At 31.2% G+C, this 24,746-nt stretch overlaps 3 protein-coding genes across 3 annotated transcripts in view; all 3 read right to left on the bottom strand.

The window, feature by feature from the left end:
- Window positions 1-1,009: 1,009 nt before the first annotated feature.
- Prp6 (pre-mRNA processing factor 6) lies at window positions 1,010-4,643 on the bottom strand. Its single transcript, XM_065505629.1, has 5 exons — window positions 4,450-4,643; window positions 4,059-4,376; window positions 2,410-3,610; window positions 1,397-2,350; window positions 1,010-1,328 (listed from the first exon to the last, which is right to left on the bottom strand). Exons 1-5 carry the CDS (start codon window positions 4,545-4,547, stop codon window positions 1,104-1,106), a joined length of 2,796 nt encoding a protein of 931 aa, XP_065361701.1. The 5' UTR covers window positions 4,548-4,643; the 3' UTR covers window positions 1,010-1,103.
- Window positions 4,644-5,127: 484 nt separating this feature from the next.
- Window positions 5,128-7,883, bottom strand: SmydA-2 (SET and MYND domain containing, arthropod-specific, member 2). The gene is made up of 5 exons (XM_065505060.1): window positions 7,583-7,883; window positions 6,450-7,316; window positions 6,118-6,379; window positions 5,866-6,050; window positions 5,128-5,450 (listed from the first exon to the last, which is right to left on the bottom strand). The coding sequence occupies exons 1-5, from the start codon at window positions 7,724-7,726 to the stop codon at window positions 5,301-5,303; spliced, it is 1,608 nt and encodes a 535-aa protein (XP_065361132.1). The 5' UTR covers window positions 7,727-7,883; the 3' UTR covers window positions 5,128-5,300.
- Window positions 7,884-12,334: 4,451 nt separating this feature from the next.
- Window positions 12,335-24,746, bottom strand: part of nkd (naked cuticle) — a 41,289-nt gene continuing 28,877 nt past the window's right edge. Inside the window, exons 2-5 of the mRNA XM_065503803.1 lie at window positions 18,890-19,485; window positions 16,208-16,984; window positions 14,857-15,170; window positions 12,335-14,154 (exon numbers count right to left, since the gene is read on the bottom strand). Of these exons, the coding sequence (XP_065359875.1) occupies window positions 12,456-14,154; window positions 14,857-15,170; window positions 16,208-16,984; window positions 18,890-19,485 (3,386 nt within the window). The 3' untranslated portion in view covers window positions 12,335-12,455. The remainder of the gene's footprint in view (window positions 14,155-14,856; window positions 15,171-16,207; window positions 16,985-18,889; window positions 19,486-24,746) is intronic.

Here is a 24,746-nt window from a genome sequence, read left to right as displayed (position 1 = left end):
AGTTAAATTAGTTTTTTTGTTATTTTTAGTTAAAAATATAATTTTTAGCAAAAAAAAGCTTTTTTGATGAGAATGTATTTTAGTTAAAAATGGATAGGTTATAAATTTAGTGAAACATGTTTTCGGAAAAAAGCTTTTTCACAAAAAAATTTTTTTAGTTAAAAATATAATTTTTAGTGAAAAAAGCTTTTTTCATGACAATGTATTTTAGTGGAAATGTTTTTAGGAAAAAAAGCTTATTAGATGAAAATATATTTGTAAAAAAAAAGCTTTTGAAAATAAATTTTTAAGAAATTTATTTTAGTGAAAAAATATTTTTTAATGACGAGGTAATCCAGTGAAAAAAGCTTTTTTTAATGTATTTTATTGAAAAAATAGATTTTTTTGGTGAAAAACACATTTTTTGCAAAAAAAAAAGCTTTTTTGATGAAAATTTATTTTAGTGAAAAAAAAATACATTTTAGTGAAACGAATTGTTTCTAACGAAAAAAAATTATGAAAATATATTTTACTGAAAAAATATTTTTTGATAAAAAAAGAGAAAGAAAAAATTATTTTTGTTTATTGAAAAAATCAAAAGAGCTTTTAAAAAAAAAACTTTGAAAAAATCTTTTTGCAAAATAAAAATTAAAAACATTTGCCCGCCCACAATTTTTAAAACATTTATTTTTTGTTAATTTTACAAAATAAAAAGTTTTTTATGAAAAAAGCTTTGTCGTGGAAAATATTCCCATAACCTCTTGGGAAATTTTGTTGGTGAAGACTCTATTTATTAAAACTGAGTGTTTGGGAAAAAAGCTTTTTTTAATAAAACCTTTTGTTTAACAAACGTGAAAGGTTGTTTTTATTAAAAATAGCTTTTTTCTTCTTTAATTTTTTAAAAATTAATTCATTATTTTTTATGTTCTAAAAACTTACATTTCAAATCATCTATTGTAAACCAATCATCATTTAAGGAATCTTGCTTTAAATCAATCATTGAAATCCAGTTAGTAGAAGCAAAAATATATTATTTAGCGTTTTGTTATTGGAAATTTGCTGTTAAATTCCAATATTCTTTTATTGTGTTGTTTTTATTAGATAAATATTTGTTTAAAGATGTTTTAAATGGGTATAGAAATCTCCTTAACCACGGCCTTTAGTATCTCTGGTGTTTTAAAACACCAATTTTTGATATGTTTACTAACACTACACCAGGCTTCACCATGTTTGGGTTCGGAGGCTATACAACGTTCCAATACCTCATGCTGTTGGGTTTCAGCGCCATGCAGCAATTCGAATTTATAGAAATAGGCCCAGGCATCACCCAAATCAGGATCGATTTTAACCTAAACAATAAAAAATAACAATTAAAGTTTTATTTCAAGTTTAATAAAAAAAATAAAAAAAAAATTACCGTGCGATTAAACCAATCCCGGCACTTGGTGAATTTATGTTCCGACCAAAAGAGTTTGGAAACGGCCAATAACACATGAGGATCATGTTCACACTTCTTTAAAGCATCTACCGATTTGGTTTTTCTTTGAGGCTTAGATTCCATGAAAATCGCCTCAGCCCACAGTTCACCCGAATTGGGGCATTCCTGCAAGGCACGAGCCATCATAGTGCTTGCTATTTCTTTTAGTCCAGCTCTCAGTTCTACACGTATGGCTTCTAGCCATAAAGTGGGAGTTTTGGGATTACGCAAACGTCCTCTTTCCAAAATAGAACGGGCCTTGGTTAAGACACCCTTGCGTTCTTCTAAGCAGGCCGAAAGCAGCCACAAGGGTATAGAAGTTGGACACTTCTTGATGCCCGTATTATAGGTGATGGCAGCTTCCTCCAAACGTCTTTGTTGTTCCTCTATTTGGCCCTTCATCATCCATAATTTGGGAAAATCGGGAAAAACTTCCACTGCCTCATCTAATAATTTAGAAGCCTCATCCAAACGATCTAAAGCCCATTCCAAACGAGCCGATTTCATCATGACTCTGGGTGTAGGAGCCGAACCTCTGGCCTTGGCCAATAAACGTCTGGCACGTTCGTATTCTGAATTTTCGGACTCCAATTTAACGGCCGCCAACCAAATATCTTCGGAGTTGGGATTGGCCTGGAAAGCCAAAGAGAGAATCCCTCTAGCGGCTGGTACATCACCAGCCAACCACTTAGATTTGGCACCCATAAGCCACAATACCTCAGATTTGGGACAATGAGCCACGGCGCGTTGTAGCAAAGCCTCCAAAGACTCTCTAGAGCCATGATTCTTTTCAAAGTAGGCAGCTCTCAGCCAAATGCTCTTCTTAGAGGGGAATATCTGCAAAGCATGGGCATACACAGCTCTGGCACATTCAAAAGCGTTTTCTTTGGCACACTAAAAAGGAATTTCTTTATTAGTTTAAACTCTTAGAACTTTATTATAATAAAACTTACAAAATCAGCATCATCCATCCAAGTTTGTTTGCGATCTTCTTCCTCCACACTTACGCCTATGACAGCCTTTATAATGATCTGACAGCAATGTACGGCACCCGATTTTTCTGCCTCAATGGCCTCTTGGAACCAATGTTCTCGATTGATTTCCACTCCATTGGCAGTTAGAGAGGTGAGAGAACGATCTATAATCTTTTCCACCATGTGTATATTGCCATTGGCCTCTTCCAGCTTGGCTGCAGTGGTCCAAATCTGTCTATCTGTGGGTATATTTTCACGGGCCTTGTTAAGCACTTTACGGGCATTTTCATAAGTCTCCAGACGGGCCAAAGCCAGCCATAATTCAACACTCGTGTTGCAACACTCCACAGCTCTGGATAGTAAAATTCTGGCATCATCAGGATTTTCCAATTCCACAGCAGCCTTCCATAATCTAACAGAATTTGGTATATGTTCCAAAGCTTTGCGATACACTCTCCTTTTGGCTTTAGTTTCTGTTTCCAAATCAGCAGCCTTTATCCAAATACGCACCGAAGTGGGTATATGACGAGCTGCCTGGGCTATTACCGCTTTAGCGGTATCTGTGGGCTGCAAGCGAGCCGCCTCCAGCCATAAATCTTCCGATTGGGGATTTATTTCACAGCCGCGCATAATCAAATTACGAGCCATTTGCACTTTACCGGTAACTTCCTCCAAACGAGCCGAGGCTATCCAGGCGGGCGGATGATTGGGATTTGTTTCTCTGACACTCTTCAGCAACAGTCTAGCCTTTTTAATATCATTGATGTCTCCACCATAAGTGGGAATCATACTTTGCAAATCGGTGAGATAACCCTTGGGATCTACCACTGTCTGACCCGTTACCGAATCAGAAACTTGTGATAGTTTTACATTCATTAGTGTATTACGAGCCTGACCAATTTTACGCAAATCCAAATCTCCGGTCGGAGTTAACATTCCTGGTGTTGCCACTCCAGGCACCATAGAAGACAAACCCGAGGAGGGATCAATGGTGGAAGAGGATTCTCCTCCTAGATTTCGGGACAATACACTGTCTGGTAGGGGAGTGAATTTTTCGGCCCGGGGATTACGCTGTTTCCTATTACGACTGTCTCCTACTTCGGGAATATTGGACCACTCTTCGGCGGTGACATTGGACAAAGAACGTTTTAAGTCAGAAAACTGTTGTTGAATTTTGGGTCTGCGAGGGGAGGTAGAAAAGAAATGTAAGAAAAAAGAACGAATTTTGTTGGGGTCATGAAAGAGACCGTAATAGGCCTTGGAATGATTTAGTAATAAAAAAGATGTGGTAAAAATGTTTAAGTGAAAAAGTGGTAAAACAATTTTGTTAAAAAAATATTTGGTGAAAAATTGATGGGAAAAAATCTGGTGAATAAAAATTTTTAGATAAAAAATAAGTTTGGTGAAAAATAGGCCAAAAATCGAGGTAGTTGGCGATATATATACTTTATGTGGCCGCAAAATATGGAAATTACAAACGGAATGACAAACTTTTCTAACTAATAGTCATATTCAAGAATCCTAGTTCAAAAATTTAAATTTTTCAGGAAATCTTCATAAAAACTTTCTAAAGCTAATAAATTATGGCAAACTTCTAAATGAAAAGGACGAAATGAATAAAAACTCACCTTTCCTGCCGATATCTCTCCAAATCTTCCCTTAATCGTCTATCTCTGTACTCCTTCCTCTTTTCATCCATACGCTTATCTATCGAATCATAAATAGCATCCGCCTCCTCATCATCCTTATCATAGGGATCTTTGGAAAACAAAGAACCACTATAACCACTGAATTCATCATAATTAGAATCATTCAAATCCTCATCCTCCTCTTCTTCTTCGTCTTTTTTCTTGCGTTTGGCGGCGGGTGGTGCATGACGATCATCTGAAACATCATTTGCATCTCGAGCCGGACCAATATCAGAACGTGTTGTGAAACCTGTAGCACTTTTAAGATAACACAAATATTAATTAATGTTTTTTCATACAAATCTAAAAAAAAACAATTTCTTCAACTTACCCACGACCTACACCGGCCACATAGCCCAGGGGAGCTGGTACACCCAAAAAGTGTTTTTTATTGCGATTAGCTATAACCGCTGCTGTTACATTGGACATTTTATGTGTTTTTTTATAGGATTCTATTAAATTTTATTTATTTTTTGTTAATTTTTTCACTGAAAATTGTAAACGTTTTGTATTTATTTCTTTTAATGGCTGCCAAAATATTTTACTAAACAGCTGTTAATTACAAAGAAAAGTGCTGCCTAGTTTACAACATAAATTATAAACAATATTGCCATTCATTGTTTATTTAGCGCACACACTTATATACAAATAAACCGTTAGAATGTTTACATTTAAAATTTACTTTCAAAACTTTAATTCATTTTTTATGTTTGAAATAAGTTAATACCACCAATTTTTTATTTATTTAAACATTTTATGTTCATTTCTTCCACTGGCTCACTTATAAAAAAAATGTTTTACGAAACAGTTTTTACTACAAAAAAAAGTACTGTCAAGTTTCACTCTACAAATTATAAACTATGTTGCCATTCATTGTTTATATGCAATACACACTCCCACATATCCTCAAATTTACTAACGGTTTATTTGTTTACATTTTAAATTTACTCTTTTAACATTTTTAATTATTATTTGTAATAATTATGTTTGAAATAAGTTAATATAACAATTTCTTTATAATTTACTTTAAACTAATCTTTATTTTAAACCAGGTTACTACTTTTTAACTAAAATTCCAATGTTTTCCAATAACATTTTTTAAATTCTTAGAATTTTTACATTTATATAGTTAAAATTCGTCAAAAAAACAAAAAAATAACAAACAAAATAATTAACAGTCTTTTAAAAATTAGACCCTTCATTGGATTCCTCCATTTCCAATTCTCTGGCCAACAATTGAGTACGTTCGTTTAAGGTTTGCTTCATGTCTGGCTCCAATTTCATGATATCAATGGCTTCTTTCAGCAATTGCATGGATTCCAAGAATTTTTCCTTAATAATAAAGAACAACAAATAATAAATAATATAATTAACAATAATAATTAAGTATTTTGTTACACAACTAGTCAGATTTAAAGATTTTAGTCAGAATAGAAAAAAGTAAAATATATAAAAATTTTAGTACGGGAATTATTTCTAGTAAAACGTATAAATTTGACAATTACTGGAACAAAGGAGATATAAAATAGCTCTTCCTTTTGAAACATTGAAAGCCTTTTTACAGGTTTTAGTCAGAAATAGTGAAAATAATCGGAAAAAAAGAGAAATTTTGAGTACCGGATTGATTTCCTGTAAAACCGTTAAGCCTGGTAATTACTGTATCAAATCTGTTACAAAAAAGTTGTAAAAGCAGTTCCTCTTGAAACTTTGTAAGACTCTCCATAGATAATTTGTGTTCCTTTCTTACCTGTGTGGCACTTTGTGTCAGCAAACCATTTAAAAACTCACGTTTGGTTTGCACAAACATGGCCTCCTGCAAATCCAGCAATAAGTTGCCTCTAAATATACTCCAGCCACCATCCAAAACATCAGCTACTTCCAAAAGCTCTTGACAGAGATCAATTTTACGTTTAATAGCAGCATCATTCATTTCTAAAAATTTTCAAAGTCAGCATTAAAGTAAATTCTTGTTAACCTTTTTCAATATTCAATACAAAACCTTGCAAACTAAATCCTGGAGCATTGCCATACAATTGGGTCAAGGCATATTTCACTTGCAGAACATGTGTGTTCTTTTCATGCAAAATATCGCGATATCTGTGTAAAAATTCTTCGAACGCCTTGACAGAAGTTTTATCCAATGATTCAATCTCTTTTAACATGGCCATATTGCCCAGATTAATTTGTTTGGCCGGCAGTTGATGGGGGCACAATTGACAATGCCAAACGGCAGAGTTGTTCATGGGATTTGTGGATATGATCTAAATGGAAATAAAAATATAAATTGTTTCTTAAATAAAGGCATTTTTATAAAAATAATGAACTTCTCACCTTTCCCACCTTACACTTATGGCACAGTACAGCTCCAACAAACAAATTCATCTCTGTGGGATCTTGACATCTCTTACAAGTACACTGGAAACACTTGGCCAGGGCCAAATGTTCACGTCTCATCAAAGTACTTTTCAGAGGCTGTGTATAGGAAGTACAAATTATATCACCCTTGGCTATGGGCTGTTTAGCTATGAAAATAATATTCATTTGTTCATCGAACGTATGCCGGGTATTGGAGATGCAATCGTGCGAAAGCATGGCCGCCAAGGGATAAATGGCACGTACTCTGCGATTTTCCATTGTCTGGCGCACCTCAAATGTGTTTGTGTCTAAACGAGCAGCTACACGTAAAATTTCCTCCTCACTCCAATCTGTCATGCCCAATATGGTTTTGATAAATGTCAGTAAATTGGCACGTAATACTTTGTACATGGGCGTATCTAAACGTTCCTGCAAATGATCTTCCAGTTCGGCAAATTGTTCATATTGGGCAGGATTTTTCTGCTTCAGCAGCATGCAACGCAGAGGTAGGATGACACAATAGGCAGACTCCTTTTTGCCGGTTTGATCGTTGCCGGCCTTGTAATCGATTTTGGCCGAAAACTTGCGGGCCGCCATTAAAGCACATTCGTCTTTGTGATGAGGAGATTTTTCGCAGTCTGGACCGCACAAAGGCCAAGCACAGCCTTTGCACTTGTAGTAGTTACCTACCGGAGTGGCAAGTTTGCGATGACAGCCCAAACACAAGGGCACAGTGGCAACTTTAGGACCATAGATGAGCGGAGGTTCACGTAAAATAATTTCACCCAATTTTATGTCACGTGTGGCGCGTATATGGCGGCCCAATAGCTCATTTCTAGTAATCTGTCAATTAGTTGGGAAATTAGTTAAAAATTTGAAATATTTCTACAGTTTGTTGCAAAATTGAACATACATTTCTTCGTGATTTATCTATCACTCATTTCTTTGTTTTAAAATAAAACAAAAACCTTTATATTATAAAAATAAAACAATAAACCCATGGCGCCAAAAATTTATAAGGCCAAATCTTAAAGACTTTGAAAAGTCGCTTTATTTTTTTAGGAAATGTATGTTCACTTATTTCAGCAACTGTATGAATTACAATTCACCTCATAACATTTACACTCGGCCTTGTGACCTTTTTTCCAATGAATTTTCTGATGCTCTTTACCACAATAATACACCTGTTTGCAGGCCATGCACTTCAATGAAGCCGGCACACCACACACGGCACATTTCGAGGAATTCGTCATTATATTTATTTATTTAGCCTTTTCTTTTGTCTGTATATTTATTTTATTATAATTTATTAATGTTTTTTAACAAACTGAATAAATAAATATTTATTTATTTGTTCGAATTTTGTTTGCGTAATCGAAAATTGCGATCAGATCGACCAACCACTGTGAACCGAAAGACAAATGAAATGAGTTCTCTTTCTTGTTACAAAGAAAACAAAGAAAATTTTATGTGTCTGCCACCACCAAACACCTCCGCCCCCCAGACGCTGCTGCGATCAGTCAAAAGAAAAACTATTGTACATCAACTATGAAAAGTGGCCAACATCAACAACCAACAAATAATCATGAAAACAAAATAAAACAAAACAAAAAGACACGATCAAACATGCTCGTCAATAGATACAAATTAAAAAAGCCATAAAAGAAGAGAGACGATTAAATACAAATTCATCCATTTGTCTGACAAATGTGTGTAATATTGATGACGACCAAATTATTTGAAAGCAGCGTAACGACAGTTCCACAAAAGAATGAAAACTACTTCAAAGAAATAGAAATTTGGAAATTTTTTTCTAGAAAATTTTGCATTCTGGTCAAGAATGTAAAATTGTTGCATTCTGGGCAAGAATGTTAAATTGTCTCAGAAAATCGCTCTAGAAAATGTTGCATTTTTGGCAAGAATGTAAATAGAATGGCGAAAATTTTGATTTCTCAGAAAATTATTCAAGAAAATGTTGCATTTTTAGCAAGAATGTAAAATGTTTTTTTAGAAAATGTAGCATTCTGGTCAAGAATGTGAAATTTTCTCTAGAAAACCTCTAGAATGTAAAATTTTCTTTGGAAAATGTTGCATTCTTAACAAGAATCGAAAATTTTCTCTAGAAAATGTTGCATTCTTGGCAAGAATATGAGATTTTCTGTAGAACATCTATTGAATGTAAAATTTGCTTTAATTTTTTTTTTAGAAAATGTTGCATTTTGGGCAAGAATGTAAAATTTTCTCTAGAAAATGTTGCATTCTCGTCAAGAATTTAAAATTTTCTCAAGAAATTAACAAATTTACTGGCAAGAATAACAAATTTTCTATACAGTGTGAGATTTTTAATAACAAATGCATTATTTTATAACTCTGAACTTGCCATTATAAAGGACTGTCTAGCACCCGTGTGTTTTTCGTGGTTTTATTTGTTTCTATTTAATTGTTTGGGACATGTGTTCACATCATTCAATTTTGTTCTCTCTTCGAGTTAATCTACTAATGCTGCTCATCATGATGATCACAAAGTTGTTCAAGTAGTCTAGAGTAGATACAGATTTTTTTGTTAAAAATAGATGACAAAATATTTTAGGGGATAAAAAAATGATTTGTTTAAATCAAGTACCTTTGGAGGAAAACAAAAGTACCTTTTATTTTTTATATTGTTTATGGTTTTCTGTTATAGAATTTTTATTTTGTTTTATTTTATTTATTTAATATTTTGTATTGTGTATATTATTAATTATAAATTATTTTTTTGTTTAATTATTATTATAAACATGTTTTTTTTGTATTTGCTTAATAAAAAATTGGAGGAAATCAGTCTTTATTTAAAAAATTTTAAGAAAGAATAAACTTGATTTGTTTTTAGTTTTTTTGTTTATACATTTAAAAAAGGAGGAAGAATGAATATTAATTACATTATAATTAGATAAATTACAAAACATTAGTAAAGAAACTTATTAAAAATAATGATAAGATTGTCTACTATCTAATAATTATGTAAAATGTTTAATGGTTCTTTAGTGAATAAAAAGTTTTTTTGTTTGTATGGAAAGATCTATTGGTATTAAGTATTAATTAATATGTATAATAGCGTTATTACAAGGAATTTTTATGTTTTACGTTAATTTGAAGCGTCGTTTCATATATAGTCTGATTAATTAATAATTAAGAGAACCTTAAACATTTGTTTAGGTGAAATGCAGCAAAAAGAAGAAAAGGCAAACAGATTTAGATTCTTTAGAAGAATTCCAAAGGTGTGATCTTTTCTATAAATATTAAATCTGTGTTATTTTATTGTTTTGATTACCTTGAACTTTTTACTGCATTATAATAAATGTGGTTCTCTTTGTTGCCTTATAATTTTTTCAATAAAATTTTTAATTCTTTGTAATGTTTTTTTTTTGTAGTCAATTATGTTCTTAAATTTACACTTTCTAATCTTACATACATTCTAATAAACATTTACACACTTATTATACATTCATACCTCTAATACATACAACATATAAATATACTTATTTATAAAATTTTATCTAGACAACAATAAATATAATTAATTAAATCTTAATCTTGAAGCACTTTTGATCTTTTTCAAAAAACAAATATTTGAAATTAACTTAAATAAAAGAAAAAAACTAAAAGATGTATGTATAAAATATAAAGGAATACATTTTACATTGTAGATATTGTTTTTTGTATTTTTTTTCTGGTTTTTTGAAGCCTTTTACTAGTTACTTTGTTTAATTGTATTTGTATTTTAATATTTGTATCATTATGTATTTTATATTTTTGTTCAAGGTGGTAAATAGGTTTATATTAGAGTGCAGAGTGTAGACAAAAATGGCAAAATAGTGCTAAAGCAGCCATTTACTAAGTTCAGTAAAATCAACTATTATAAAACTTTTATTAAGAAATATCGTAAAAAAAATCATTTAAATGTTTTATAAGTACTCAAACCTATTATTAACTTGTGTTGAAATATCTTGTTAACATTTTAAAAGAGCTTTATATTTTAGAAATTCTAACCTATAAAATTTTAAAATCAATTTAACTTTTTAAATACTTTACTTTTCCATGAAATTTAACAAAATATTCAAACCTATAACAGTTATTTAAGGTTTCCTACTCCTGAACAAGATTTTCTGATAACATTTTCTAACAAAATTTAAATTTTCAAAAACATAACCTAAAAAATTTATTTTTATTTACAGCTGTTTGGAATACAAAACTTTTGTATTAAACCCATCAAAACATTATTACGAATATTTGTATGCTCTTGAAAAAGTTTTTTAGTTAAAATGTTCCTCAATAATTCAACGTTTTGTAATTATAACCTATAAAATTCTGTAATTGAAAAATCTACTTCAAAATTCTGCCACTTGACAAAATTTCATAAAATTTTGTTTTGAAATTCTTAGAAGTACCCATAGATATTATTAACTTGTGTTGGAATATATTATTGCCCTTAAGTAACCTAAAAAATTTCAAAAATAATTTACTTTTTCAACTACAATTCTTTGCCATGAAACTTAACAAAATATTAAAATCTTTAATATTTATTCAAGGTATTCTGCTCTTGAACAAGCTGTTTTGGAAAACATTTTGAAACACATTTTAAAATTTTCAAAAACATAACCTTTAACATTATACTTTCTTTTAATTTGTTTTAAATACAAATCTTTTTTTGTATTCAAAATATGAAAAGATTAATATATTTAGTTACTAAATATATCTGTATGTTCTTGGACAAGTTTTTTAGTTAAAATAATCCTCATTAACTCAATAAGCTTTTATTATAACCTTTAAAATTTTGTAATTGAAAAAAAAAAAACTACTTCGAAATTGTGCTACTTGACCAAATTTAGGTTTCTACATAAAATTTCTAAACTGTATCAATAAATATGCTGCAAACATTAAATTCCAATTATTGAACTTTCAATTTTGTAATAATTTCCCTATAAAATAAAATATAGTCTAAAGAAGACACTATTCTATGGAATAGAGACTAAAGAAGACGCTATTCTATAAAATAGAGACTAAAGATGGCGCTATTCTATAGAATGGAGTTTAAACAAGACACTATTCTATAGAATAGTCAAAAGAGGACACTATTTTATAGAATAGAGCCTAAAGTAGACACTATTCTATAGAATAGAACCCAAAGAAGACATTATTCTATAGAATAGAGTATAAATATGACACTATACTATAGAATAGAGAGTTAAGCAGACACTATTCTATAGAATATAATCTAAAGAAGACACTATTGAATAGACATTATAGAATAGAGTCTAAAAAGAGCCTATTCTATAGAATAGAGTCTAAAGAAGACATTATTCTATAGAATAGACATTATTCTACAGAATAGAGTCTAAAAAGACACTATTCTATAAAATAGGGACTTCTTTTGACTCTAGAAATCTATAGAAGTTCTATAGGGTCTAAAGAAGACTATACTACAGAAAAGTGTCTTTAGAGGACACATATCTATAGTATAGTTATGTTTTTTAATGTCTATGTTAATGAAAACAATTTTCAATAACATTTGCACACAAAATATGATTGGTATTAATGAAATTGTTGATAAGCCATAAATCCTAAAAGTTCAATAACAAATCCTCAATTCCAATCAATTTACCTATAAAAAATTAAATTCATTCCTCTTCCGTCTGCCCACATTTTATGTTGTACTACATAATTTACGCACATAAATCTAGCAATTTTTAAATAAAAACTAACCTCAAATGGCTCCCCTTAACCTCCCTTTTTGGCAATTTTGTTTTCCACACACATACACTCTCTAAATATAATTAATGTACATTAAAAATTATTTACTTAAAGCAAGAAAATAAACAAACAAAATAAAAAAAACTACTCTATATTTTGTTTGTATACTTTGCTGATAAATATAAATTTAAAAATTAATGGTTTGAGTTTAGTTTAGTACATTATTCATATTCATTCTGCCCATTCATTCATTCATTCTTCTTTCTCTTCGAAGTGATGATAATGATGATGTATGTGCTCATGCACATAACGATGTATGAGCGAGGAGGAAGTGGTACTTGTGTTAGCCGCATTATTTGTATTGGCCAATGTGGCGCCTGCATTGTTGCTGTCATTGCTGACTGCACTATTGCGACCACTCTCTTGCATACCCACAACTTCCTCTAGTTCATCGTCGAGGTCTTCTTCCAAATCCTCCTCTATTTCTAGGGCATCATCCAGATGGAGGTCGTGTAGATCGCCCTCAACGCTGAGTAGAGTATCGGCATTTAGGGGAAGTTTCGCTAGGCTGGGGTCATCATCATCCTCCACATCATCTAAATCCACCAAAGTACCCTCGGCTACATGTCTGTTGCAGGCGGCATCTTCCATTAACTGTTCTGCACACTTTATTGCAGATTCATGTTGTGAATGACTTTCTTCATCACTGGTTTGACCCAAAAGATTTTCACATTCCACGGGGTCAGCTGCTAGGGGCATCATGATGGCATAATCGTTGTCATCTCTTGCACAAATTTTGTTTGCCATTAGTTTGGGACTTAAAGAGACATTATTCGCTTCTGATATTAAATTTTGGGGGCGTCTTTGTCTCATTACGCGATGTTTGCGTCTTTGATTACTTTCCCTGACATTACTGGCCGAGGACACTAAATTCGTTTGCTGCAATTTTTCACTAAGTTTGGCATACAATAACTGATCATAGTTTTTAACTTGATCACGCCGCCACTTGTCCAATTGATCTAACTGGGGTTTCTCCATGGTCGGACTGACCAAATGCAACGCAGCCAAATTGTGTTTGGAGGAAGAGGGCAGTCGCTGATAGCCATGATATTGGGGAGAATTTTGGGTGGTATTTGCATGGGTTTGAGATTGGTGCTGATGATGATTTTGGGCATACGAACCACTGCGTAAAATTTTACTGGTTTTTATTTGATTAGGTGTCACCGCCAGACTCAAGTGTTTGGGAGTATTTGGTGAGTTCGAAGACATAATGGGCTGCACGGTGGCTATTTGTTGCTGGCCACTAGTTACGGCTGAGGGACTCGTTATTTGTGCGGCTAGAGATGAGTGGGCTGGTGGTGAATGACTTAAGCCGCCACCACAAATGGTGGCATGCAGAAATGAGTCATAACCACAGAGATTCATTTTACCATGATGTCCGGCCGCCGCTGAGGCACTGCTATTGCCGGCACTGAGTAGGGCATTGTGAGCTGCTATAACGGCCGGATTAATGGCCATATGTTGATGATAGATGGGAATGTGTGGTTGGGGATGAAGATAGATATTGTTGCTGCTATTTGTGTTGTTGTGCTGTTCGTGCAGACTTGTATCGTGTGGAATATTGTTGTTGTTGCTGGTGCTGCTGATGGTATTTGCACAACTGCTGGAGCGGTGATGGGCGCTGGGATAATGTGACTGATGCGGACTGACTGAGTGTGCATTGTTGTGGTTGGCAATTAATGTAGGAATTTTCGATACTGTATTTGAGCGTTGGCGCTGTGAACTTGTGGGTGTTGTTGATGTTTGTTGCTGCGAATGTTTGTTGGTGGTGTTGGTGCTGTTGTTGTGCTGCTGCTGGTGCTGGAGTAGATGCTGTTGATGATGTGTTTGTTGTTGTTGTGGTGTTGGTGGTTGCGAATGTCTGATGGGGCTCACGTTTGCTTGGGGTTTTCTATAAACAGAAGAAAACATAAATTAACAATGGCGGAATGAGATGAAGTTTGTCTTTCTTTTAAGGACTTTTAAATTATTAAATTTTAAAGGATTAAGGGGACATTTTTGGGCCTTTTATGACAATTCTAATAAACATTATTAAAAAGGTTTCTTTATTTAAAAGAATACATGACAATTTTAATAAAATTTCTTATAAAATATTTCTTTATTTAAAAAATTATTCAAATTTCTTTAAATTCAATAATAATACAAATTTAAAGGTGCCGATTTGGGCACCTGGCCTTAAAATTATTTAACAAATTAATTTTTTAATTAAAACAGTTTAGGAAGAAATATTTTGGTCTAATAATACAATTCTAATGCAATTTAGTGCTTTATTCAAAATAAAATATTCAAAATTCGTTTAATTTTATAATAATAAAACTATATTGTGGTTAAGGGGCTTATTTCTATATAAACTTTTTTTAAAAAGGCTTCTTTTTATAAACAAACATTTCAAATTTCTTTTAATTTATAAAAAGGATTAATTTTAAAGCATGCTATGTTGCCAAATTTCACAAAAAAATAATAATTTTTCTAAAAAACTTAAAAAAAATAAAACAGGCTTAAAAAAACTTAAACAAAACTAAAATTTAATAAAAAAGCTTTTAAAATTTCTTTAAGGATTCAAACAAAACAAATTGAAACAAAGAATGCTTACCCATTCAGCTGAAAACACAAACGATTCTTTTCCATACTCTCCCTTATAATACTTATAAGATCATTGCGATTAAGGGCTGACTTCCAGCACTCAGCCGAATTACGTTTCTGAGCACCTGTTGACGATTTGCCACCCTTTAGTGGATTACGCAATTGCACACCATCCACAATGTCGCCACCACTATGATGCAATTGCTGTTCGGCATGCCAAAGCAATTGCTGTTGTGTGGGCTGTTTTTGTAGATGACGATTCTTCCAGCAGGTCTCATTGCCCACCGACAAGCTGCGTTGTCTAGTTTCCATGCAGTCTTGATGCTATATGTATGGATTGATGGTTGGTTGATTGATGGTGATCATTTAACGTGTAGTGTGTGTGTGAGTGATTAAATGAGTCCAGGTTAATAACAAAGTGAAACATAGCAGATAGCAAAGAGGCATGTTAAAATGGTGCATTATCACAAACAAATGTACGAGTACATATAAATAAAGAAAAAAAAAACAAAAGAAATATTTACAAAATAAATTAAATAAATGAAAAATTATATTGTTTTAAATAAATAATAAAAAATGTAAATAAAATATGAACTATGAAAATTGGCAACATTGCAGCATGTTGTATGCAGAATACTTTTTTCTAGGGAGAGTACAATATCAGCTATTAAAAATGAAACACTTCAATATTTAGGACGATTTAAAGAAGTATTAATTTCTTTATGGTCTTGTCTTTTTATAAAGTCTGGCATTTTTATTTCCTGCTTAAATTTTTTTAACAAAAAACGTTTCTGTGAAAAGAAAAATGCCGAGTTTTTTGCACAAATTTTACTTCCATAGGAAATTACACTTTTCATAGGAAATTGCACTTTTCATAGAAAATTGCACTTTTCATAGAAAATTGCACTTTTCATAGAAAATTGCACTTTTCATAGAAATTTGCATTTTTCATAGAAAATTGCATTTTTCATAGAAAATTGCACTTTTCATAGAAATCTGCCCTTTCATAGAAATCTGCACTTTTCATAGAAATTTTGCATTTTTCATAGAAATTTGCATTTTTCATAGAAATTTGCATTTTTCATAGAAATCTGCACTTTTCATCGAAATCTGCATTTTTCATAGAAATCTGCACTTTTCATCGAAATTTTTTCATAGAAATTTGCATGTTTTCATAAAAAATTGCATGTTTTCATAGAAAATTGCATGTTTTCATATAAAATTTTACTTTTCCATATAAAATTTTACTTTTCCATATAAAATTTTACTTTTTTGTATTTTTTTTCTTTCCAAAGCTGATACTTCCCCCCTTTCCTCTTCATTAAATATTTTTAAATTTCCTCTTTTCTTCTTAAAATTACCTTTTGTTTCCTCGATTTCCTTAGCATTTTTATGCGCGTAGAAGCCACATGTTTCATATAAGCCTCATTTGTGATCGACGACTTGGTGTTGGCGGGATATTGTGCTTGTGTCGGTGAGATGCCTGCATTGCGACTTTCATCCACTGCCGCTAGACATTCTCGACAGGCCTCGGGTGTGGTAACTGAAGTTGTTGTCGCCTTAATATTATCATAAATAGTTTCCAGTGGTGAATTGGCTAGATCTGTGTTAGTAGGTTGTAAAGGGGTTGGGGGGCAACATTGATGTTCCGTTTTAAGTTTGTTTAGTTTATGGCTTTTCGCGGCTGCTTTATGGGCCAAAACATGTGCCAAATTGGAGCTGGTTACAGCTGTATTATCACGCTCTTTATCACTATTACTATCATCGTCCTCTTCGTCTGATTTGATAAGTTTACGGGGCCTATAACGATGCAGTCTACGAGCCGCTTGCGAAGCCGAGCCAAGGGGAGCAGATTTTTGTGTTGAATCTAAAACTACCGCACTGGAGGTGGGTTTTTTATTTTTGGCAGACTTTGATTTACCCTCGGGCGAAACAGTGAGACGCACATTAATAGTTTTACTGCCACTATGAGGCACCACCACCGACTTGCCAATCGATTCATAGATGGTATAAACAATGCCCACAATATCATCTTTGGTGATTTTGCCATGATGACCATCCAAATCGTAGAAGGTAAAGGAAAACTGCAGGGGTTGTGATGATTTGCCACCCTCTACTGAAACATCGCACGTAAATTCCTGCAAAATAAAATGGAATAATAAATATTTATTATTTTGTTTAACAATTAAATTGAATGAAACTAAATTAAAACAGATTTTTATTATTGTAGATTTTGTTTGCTCAATTGTAGGGCATATGGTGAGCGTAGGCTGGAGGCCTTCAGAGAATGATTACCAAATACTAAACTATAGCAACTAATGGTCACTTAAGTGGAGACCACTTGTGGAGACTAACAAAGGCCACTTGTGTACAGATTTTTATAAGAAAAACTTCTTGAAATCAAAATCCCAAGATTTTCCAAACAAATCAACTACATTTGCGGAAAAAATAAAAACGCCATTAAAAGATTTTCCAGCCACGGGGTGCGCTCTCACAGTTTAGAATTGTACATGGCTACATTAATGGCTTTGGAATCCCAAAATCAATATTACACACAACAAAACCCACATAAAGACATCAATGGCACAAACATCACACAGCCACCAACCAACATCATTATTTCTTTTTTTTATTTTTTGCTGCTTTCTTGAAAGCAATCATTATCAAAAAGAATTATATTTGATTTTTATGGCCTGAAGATGTTAAGGAAAATACTGCTAATGGCGCTTGTAGGAAAATATACAACAACAACAATAAAAAACAACACCCAACAATAACAAAACAACAACAACAATAATATACAGTTCCAGTTAAGAATCTTCATAGAAAGCAATTAAAATTTCCAAAAACAAAATGTTTTCATTTGAACTGAAGAAAAAATACAAGAAAACAACTCGACTGTTTAAAAAATTAAATAGAAAGTCGTCCCCCGGGTGATATTTAAAAAAAGTAGCAACAACAACATCATCATAAAAGTGTGAAATGAAATTTATTATGAATTTTATAACATTTTCTAAGAAAATGTTGAGTTTTTTTTTGGAAATTAGAAAATATCAGAAATCTTTTTAATGTGTTGACGGTATTTGGGTGTGTGCTGGAGTATTTTTCATGTTTTTGCCTACGTAAACACATTAAGCATGTTTTAAATGTTGAAATGTCAAATTAATAACGGTACCAAAGTACATTATTCAAAAATGATGGAGAAATAACGGTTTACAGTGGTGGAATTAAAAGAAAATGGAAATGAATCAGTAATTTCGGCTAGTTTTTAATAGTAACCTTATTATTTTAAAGACTTTTTGGAAGTTATTTGAATTTTTAATTTAAAAAAAATTGAAATAAATCTGTAATCTCTAATAATTTTGAGTAGATTATATGAAATGATTGTTTCGTAAATTCCATGAAGTTTTCCATTACATATTTTTAACTAAAAAGTAAAAGATTTTTATTAATTTTAAAGTTATCTTTTTATTTTTAAGACTTTTGATTTTTTAATTTAAAAAAAAAATTAAAATTAATCTGTAATTTCTAATAGTTCTAACCCAATAAGCACCAAAGCCCCAAAAATTCAAGCACTTGAACATTTTGTTGGAATTCGACTTGAAGACAAATCTAATTATGTTTTAAACTTGAAAAATATTTGAAAAAATTAAATATTTTTCAAACAAAAATATATGGCTTGAATTTATGTTTCCTTTTTACTGGAGAGTGCTATTGAAATAAAGTTTAATACAACTGTAATTCAATCGCTTGACTTTAATTCAAGGCTTGAATTACACATGCATTTAACTTGAATTCCAGTAAAAATTAAATGATGAGTATTTTTTGGTAAATTCCGGGTAGTTTTGCTAACTCCAGTTAGTTTTTAATTAAAAAGTAAGTGTTTTTTTTTAATTTTAAAGTTACTTTAATATTTTTAAAACTTTTTAAAGTGGTTTTAATACATTTAAGTCTCTGTCCATAATTGTATTAAATTTGCACTACAATTGCTTTAACAAAATTCGTTATACTCGTTTAATTTTAACAGTTTAAATTATATTTACCTCTAAACGTATATGTTCCTCTGAGCGCTGTTGCTGCTGCTGTTGATGATGATGCTGCTGCTGCTGAGACTGCGTATGATGTGCGTGACGCGTTGAGGAGTGGCTATTGGTTTGTGTTTCCATCTGTCCCTCAATAATATCATGTGCCGCCGTCTGTTGCTGGCAATCTTGCTGTAGTTGTTGTTGCTGTTGTTGACCATGTTTACTATGGCTACTGCCAATACCAACAGACTGTTTTTGATGTTTACCACTATTACCACCAATATCCTTTGTACCGTTATATGCCAGTGACAGCTGTTGTGTTGTAACATGATGATGATGCTGCTGCAGCTGCTGTTGATGTTGCAACTTTTGATTATGCCTCTGATTGTTATTGCTGGCAGATGTTATGTGGCACGCATTTAAGCCGGATGATGGTGATGTGGTTGTGGTAGCTGGTGCTGTTGTTGCACCAATTATATTGACAACCGGTGAACGTAACGGTATATTGTTTTCACGATCACTAACCAGCAATAGATCGGGTGGAGCACTGCATGAGGATGAGGCACGCACCTGGTGGTACATTAGCTCCTCCGAGTCGGTGGTACATTCTTGGACTAAAAAGAGAAAATGAAGGAAAGATTTAAATAAAATAATCAATAACACGTTAAAAATATACAGAAATTATTCAACATTTAGAGAAAAAATATTACTTTTTAGATTTTTAAGTAAATTTTAAGAGTATATAGCCCAATTATGAATAAAAAGTCCGCTGGAGGTTTTTCCCATTTTCAACATTGAATTTTAATAAGAAAAATGGGTATAATTCCAGATGTTTTGGAAGGTATTGAGATTACCACTCGACAAATGTAAGATGTGGTCTTAATATCTTCGAAAAATTGTATTTCAAACGCAATTCCTTCGGAATATAAAAACAAATCTGAGTTTTATAATAAAGAAATTTCCTCTAAATTCTTAATCCCAGCTTAGACATCAATGGTACTAAATTTTCCATCCCTGACATTTAGTAATATCAACTTGGCGCTTTTTACGATTCAACTCAAAGAATTGAATTTACCAATAGCAGAGATATTTTTATTTATTTTTAAAGCAAAGGAATCCACTCAAAAGTGGTTGTCGCCGATAAATATTTTTTTATTTTGTTGTGCTCATTAAAGGTAAAAACCAATACCCAACCAAATAATGCCGGAAATTACCAGCCACAAAAACCTCCGGAAATAATTAATCTCAAACCCTAATACATACTCCCATTACTATTCTTCCAATGATAATTGTCTTAAAAGTGCAAACGGCGACCTAGATGAGCTTATTATAGAATGTTTATAGAAAAAAACTCTGTGGCTTTTATTTATAAACAAAAGACTTTTATTTTGTTTAGTTTTTTTTTAATATCTAATCTTGGAGACGGTATCTCTTTGTTGTTGGATTTTTTTTCTTCTTGTCGGTGGTGGCTAAGTCAAATGGCTTAGGGTTTTATTTTGGTTGCTTAAAAAGTCATGCCAGCCAGCCAGCCGGCTGACTGGCTGGTTGGTTGTTCGATTGTGGCTGTGTGTTTAGCTTGATTAATGCCTTTTAACATGCAATTTTGCACAGTCAGCGTTTTTAACACTATTACAGTTCGTCGTAGTCGTTCAGTGTCCATATTTATATATGAAGGAGTAGTACTTGAAAGCTTAAAGTGTATTCATCATGCTATTTGAATTTACTACGTACTTACACACAACATGTGTGTTAGAGAGGGTGGTGTGAGAATTTCTTTTGTCATAAGAATGACTAATAAGCGATGTATTTTGAGGAATTATTGAAGAATTAGTATGTAGAAGAAACGAATTTTTAAAATAAAGTTAGTTTTTAAAAAATATGAAAGTACTTTTTAAAACTCAAAGGATAAAAAAGCTAATTTATTAATATTTATTATTCTAATTAATATTTTACAAATATAATTACTCAATATTAAGTATTTTTATCATATTTTTATAATTTACTAAAGTAATCAGCTAAAAAAGTTAAAATTTTATATGAATATCATTCCTGACGACTTTTTCTGATGTTTTTGACTATATTTAGCGTTTGTGTGGAGTTTTGTATTTAAACAGTTGTCATCACTAATAAATTCGCCATGTTGTTTTCAAAGAGAAACATGGCGGATTAATTTTTTTGCAAATGGAATTTGACGTACTCAAAAGAGAGCGAACTATAATAAATGTGAAAGTATAGTAAAAAACTACTTAAATTTATTAATTTAATAATTTTAAATAAGTAATTTTTGTTTTAATTTCTTAAAATTTCTCAATCCACCTTCGTATTACACACTATACTCATATCTAGTGTTTTGTATACAATTTTTTAGTAAAATAAAATACCGAGTCTTTGTGGCGCCGCATAAAAAGTAAAAGTTAAAAGAAAAACAAAAACAACAAATACAAAACAAAAATATAATGGCCATGGTTGTTTATTTCTGTGTCCATTCAATTAACAGCTCATTGTATTTCATTTTTTCCTTTATACATTTAATGTGTTGAATTATTAATATGCAAAATGAAAAAATATAATTATAAACCTTTTTTTATTTCATTTTTGTTGTTGTTGGTTTTGTATTGTGTTTGTTTTTGTTGTGTAAAGTACATAGAGAGTGAAGTGTAAGTTAATATAAAAGGAGGTTTGCAATAAGGCGACAGGCGAAAAGCGTTAAGACCACAAGAAAATTAATAAAATTATAGAAAAATTTAACATAACAAATTTGTAAATATAAATACGAACTTTTAAACTCAATAAAATATAAAATTAATAATAAAATTATTATTAATTACATTTTCATAAAATTTTTTGAATAAAAAAAAGAATATTTTTTTTTGGTAATGTTTGTGTTTATTTAAACAAATTTTTCTTTCTATCTTATCATAACAAAATGTTTCTTTTTTATTGCCTTGCATAAACTGTAACAAGCTGTCATCACTCTATCATAACGAAATCAATCAATTATTATAGTTTTCAGCGCTACTACATTTTTGTTTGTTTCATGAACCATCATCATCATGTTCATTATGAAAACATATAAAGCATGAAATATTTCCACCATTTATTTTTTAATTAAAAAATCCAAAAAATATGTTACAAACAATACTTTTCACTCAGATCAATGTAATAAGTAATTTTTGTAACAAAAAAAAATTTGGAAATAAAACAAGATTTCAAAATCATGACAGATGTATTTGATAAAGACGTGTACGTCAAAAAATTAAAAATGTTGAGTTATATGTATGTATGTGGGTAGCGGGGGAGAAGGTCATAAGTAAACAATGAGAGTTTGGAAATTGTAAAATTAAATAAAAAAAATCGAATGGTTATAATGTTATTTATCGAATAAATGTGTAAAAATAAAAATAATGCCACAAAGGGGAAATTAATAACAGAATCTCTCGCAATTTCTCGATTATTTTATTACCGTAAACGCTAATAGTAAAACCACACATTCAAAATTAATTATTAAAGTTAGCAATGTCATAAAAAAAAGAATTTTAGTAAACCTTTGTTAAATTTAATAATCTTTTTTGAATATTTTTTACTTCTTTTATTAACATTGGTTTATAAAAGTCAAAATTATTTCTCGAAATTGTTCTTAGAACCAAAAGCTTTTTAATATTTTGCAAACTTAAACATTTGTCAGTAATATTTAGGCAAAACTTGTGAAAAATATTGAATATTTTTTAATTTTTACTATCACTTAAAAGAGTGTGACTATTTTAGCGTTTTTTTTCAATTACATCAATAATTCGTTAAAACTCTAGTCATTAAGATTTTTCGTTTTAATTTTTTAGAAAAAAAAAACTATCATTAATGTTTTATTATATTTCTATTACTAACTGAAAATTTCGTTTGCCGTATAGAGTTTTTTTTATTGTTGAAAAACTCTCATTTGTTGCGCTTAGGTTCATTATTATAGACCACCTCCTATTTCTTCATACCCAGCATTACACACAAAGCTTAGCCTAAAGCGCGGTATCTTTTGAACAGCAACAACTACAATAACAACAAAACAAAATAAATGCTTTCAAGTTTTTGTTTTTTCATATACATATTTCTGCTGATTCTTCTCAGCACTGAAAAAAGATACAAAATAGTCTTTAAACAAAAAAAAATAATAAACCTCTAAGTCGAAGCCGCCAACATCAGCTACACACGGCCTGCCTCACTGCTGTGAACACGAAATCACAAAAAACTGAAATGACTAAACGACCGTACGACAGACAGTCATAGAAACCAAACGTACAACCTACCGTCAATGACTCTTTCAGTCACTTAATATTTTTTGTTATTTGGCTTACAATCAAGCCGCGTCTTTTTTTTCCAAACAAAATGCCGTAAAAGCGTGCCTTTTGTGAGTGTAACTACGTGCATACATACGTACAGAATATGTATGTAATAATGTAAGTTTGTATGTTATTTGCTGCTGTTGTTGTTGTGTTCATAACAGTGTTGTTTATCTTTTCATTTCATTTTCTGTGTAGCGTTGTTGTAAAGAGCCTGTTGTATACAGAGAGTAGTAACTCTGTTGATATGAATGTAGGTATGTTTGTGCAAGTTAGTAAAGGGGTTTTATATACATGCCTACTTATATATATTTTTCAGAGCCATACAAACAAACCCTATAAGAATAACAACAAATATGAAAATCGTGCTTTGGAACTGGTTTCTGTTTTCTTCATTATTATCAAAAAAGTTTACTACCAAAGGTATTACGACGAGAGTATTTTGTTGGTTTTGTTTTTCTTACTGTTTTCTTTTGTGGGATGGCGGCATAAGCACCTCATAAACAGGGATGCAATTTTTGGTACTTTAAGTCTTTGTTGACGTAAACAAGTAGCAGTTGTACAGCAGCATCCTTTTTTTAATTTTATGTAGGATTTTTGTTTTATTATATGCACACAATGTTTATTTTGATTTAACGATTTTCAGTTTTGTTACTTTTTTATGGTTACATACAATAAATTATTAATTTTGTTTGGACTAAGGCAGATTTGTTTCCGAGTAAAATTTATGTATATTTTCCCAAATTCACATTCCCTGGACGATTTACAAGTTTGACAACAGATTCCTGCCTAAACTTGACACCTGAAGACAATGTCAGATATGATTCTTTAGAGGCAAGCCTACATTAAAGTTGATAGCAGGGGTTTTGTAGGGAATCAGATGAAAAATTAGGCAGGAGATCTGATATACTAAATTGGGAGTTTCGGAAGATGTTCATAAGAATCGTGAAAATGCTATAATATACAATTAGTGACAATACAATGGAAACTTTCTTTGAAGACTATATTATGTAAAAACATGAACTTTTACCAAATACATAAATATGTCTCAAAATGAGCTACAAAGTTTCCATTGTTAAATTGTCTAAAATAAATGTAATACTAAACATTAATAAGCATAAACCCAACTTTTACTAAATTATGCATAAAATTGGTGTGTATTCATAAAATTATCAAGATTTTTATTGACTTACTTTAAAATATCTAAATTTTTAAATAATTAGCAAGTTCATATGAATTAATAGCTTTCATTTCTAGCTGCAATTGTTATAGTTTTCCTGAGAAAATTAACAACATGCTAATAAATATATACATATATACATATGTATAAACAAATATAAAACATAAATGAGAAAATTAAAACGTCTCTCTACTAAAAGCAAATATTAAATAATTGTAAATAAGAATTTTAGTAAAGTAAAGAAACACGTTTTCATAAAATACACTAAACTTAAAATACCATTTCTGTTCGACTACCGAAATAACTACATATAATTGCTGTTATTTCTCAAATATCGTTGCCGCTATTCTATAAATAATTCTAAATT

The sequence above is a fragment of the Calliphora vicina genome, chromosome 3 (assembly GCF_958450345.1).
Source record: "Calliphora vicina chromosome 3, idCalVici1.1, whole genome shotgun sequence".
Classification (NCBI taxonomy): Eukaryota; Metazoa; Arthropoda; class Insecta; order Diptera; family Calliphoridae; genus Calliphora; species Calliphora vicina.
Note: the sequence above shows the minus strand (reverse complement) of the source record. Positions and strands in the feature narration are given on the sequence as shown.

What these genes read in the sequence shown, in the direction of transcription:
- SmydA-2 (XM_065505060.1), bottom strand. Translation starts at nt 7,726, where the DNA reads ATGACGAATTCCTCGAAATGTGCCGTGTGTGGTGTGCCGGCTTCATTG. An exon ending in TCCAGGATTTAGTTTGCAAG is followed by an intron (nt 6,051 to 6,117) that starts GTTTTGTATTGA and finishes GAAAATTTTTAG; the next exon opens with AAATGAATGATGCTGCTATT. An exon ending in TGACACAAAGTGCCACACAG is followed by an intron (nt 5,451 to 5,865) that starts GTAAGAAAGGAA and finishes TTTATTATTAAG; the next exon opens with GAAAAATTCTTGGAATCCAT.
- Prp6 (XM_065505629.1), bottom strand. Translation starts at nt 4,547, where the DNA reads ATGTCCAATGTAACAGCAGCGGTTATAGCTAATCGCAATAAAAAACAC. An exon ending in GTGGCCGGTGTAGGTCGTGG is followed by an intron (nt 4,377 to 4,449) that starts GTAAGTTGAAGA and finishes TTATCTTAAAAG; the next exon opens with TGCTACAGGTTTCACAACAC. An exon ending in GAGAGATATCGGCAGGAAAG is followed by an intron (nt 3,611 to 4,058) that starts GTGAGTTTTTAT and finishes CTCCCCTCGCAG; the next exon opens with ACCCAAAATTCAACAACAGT.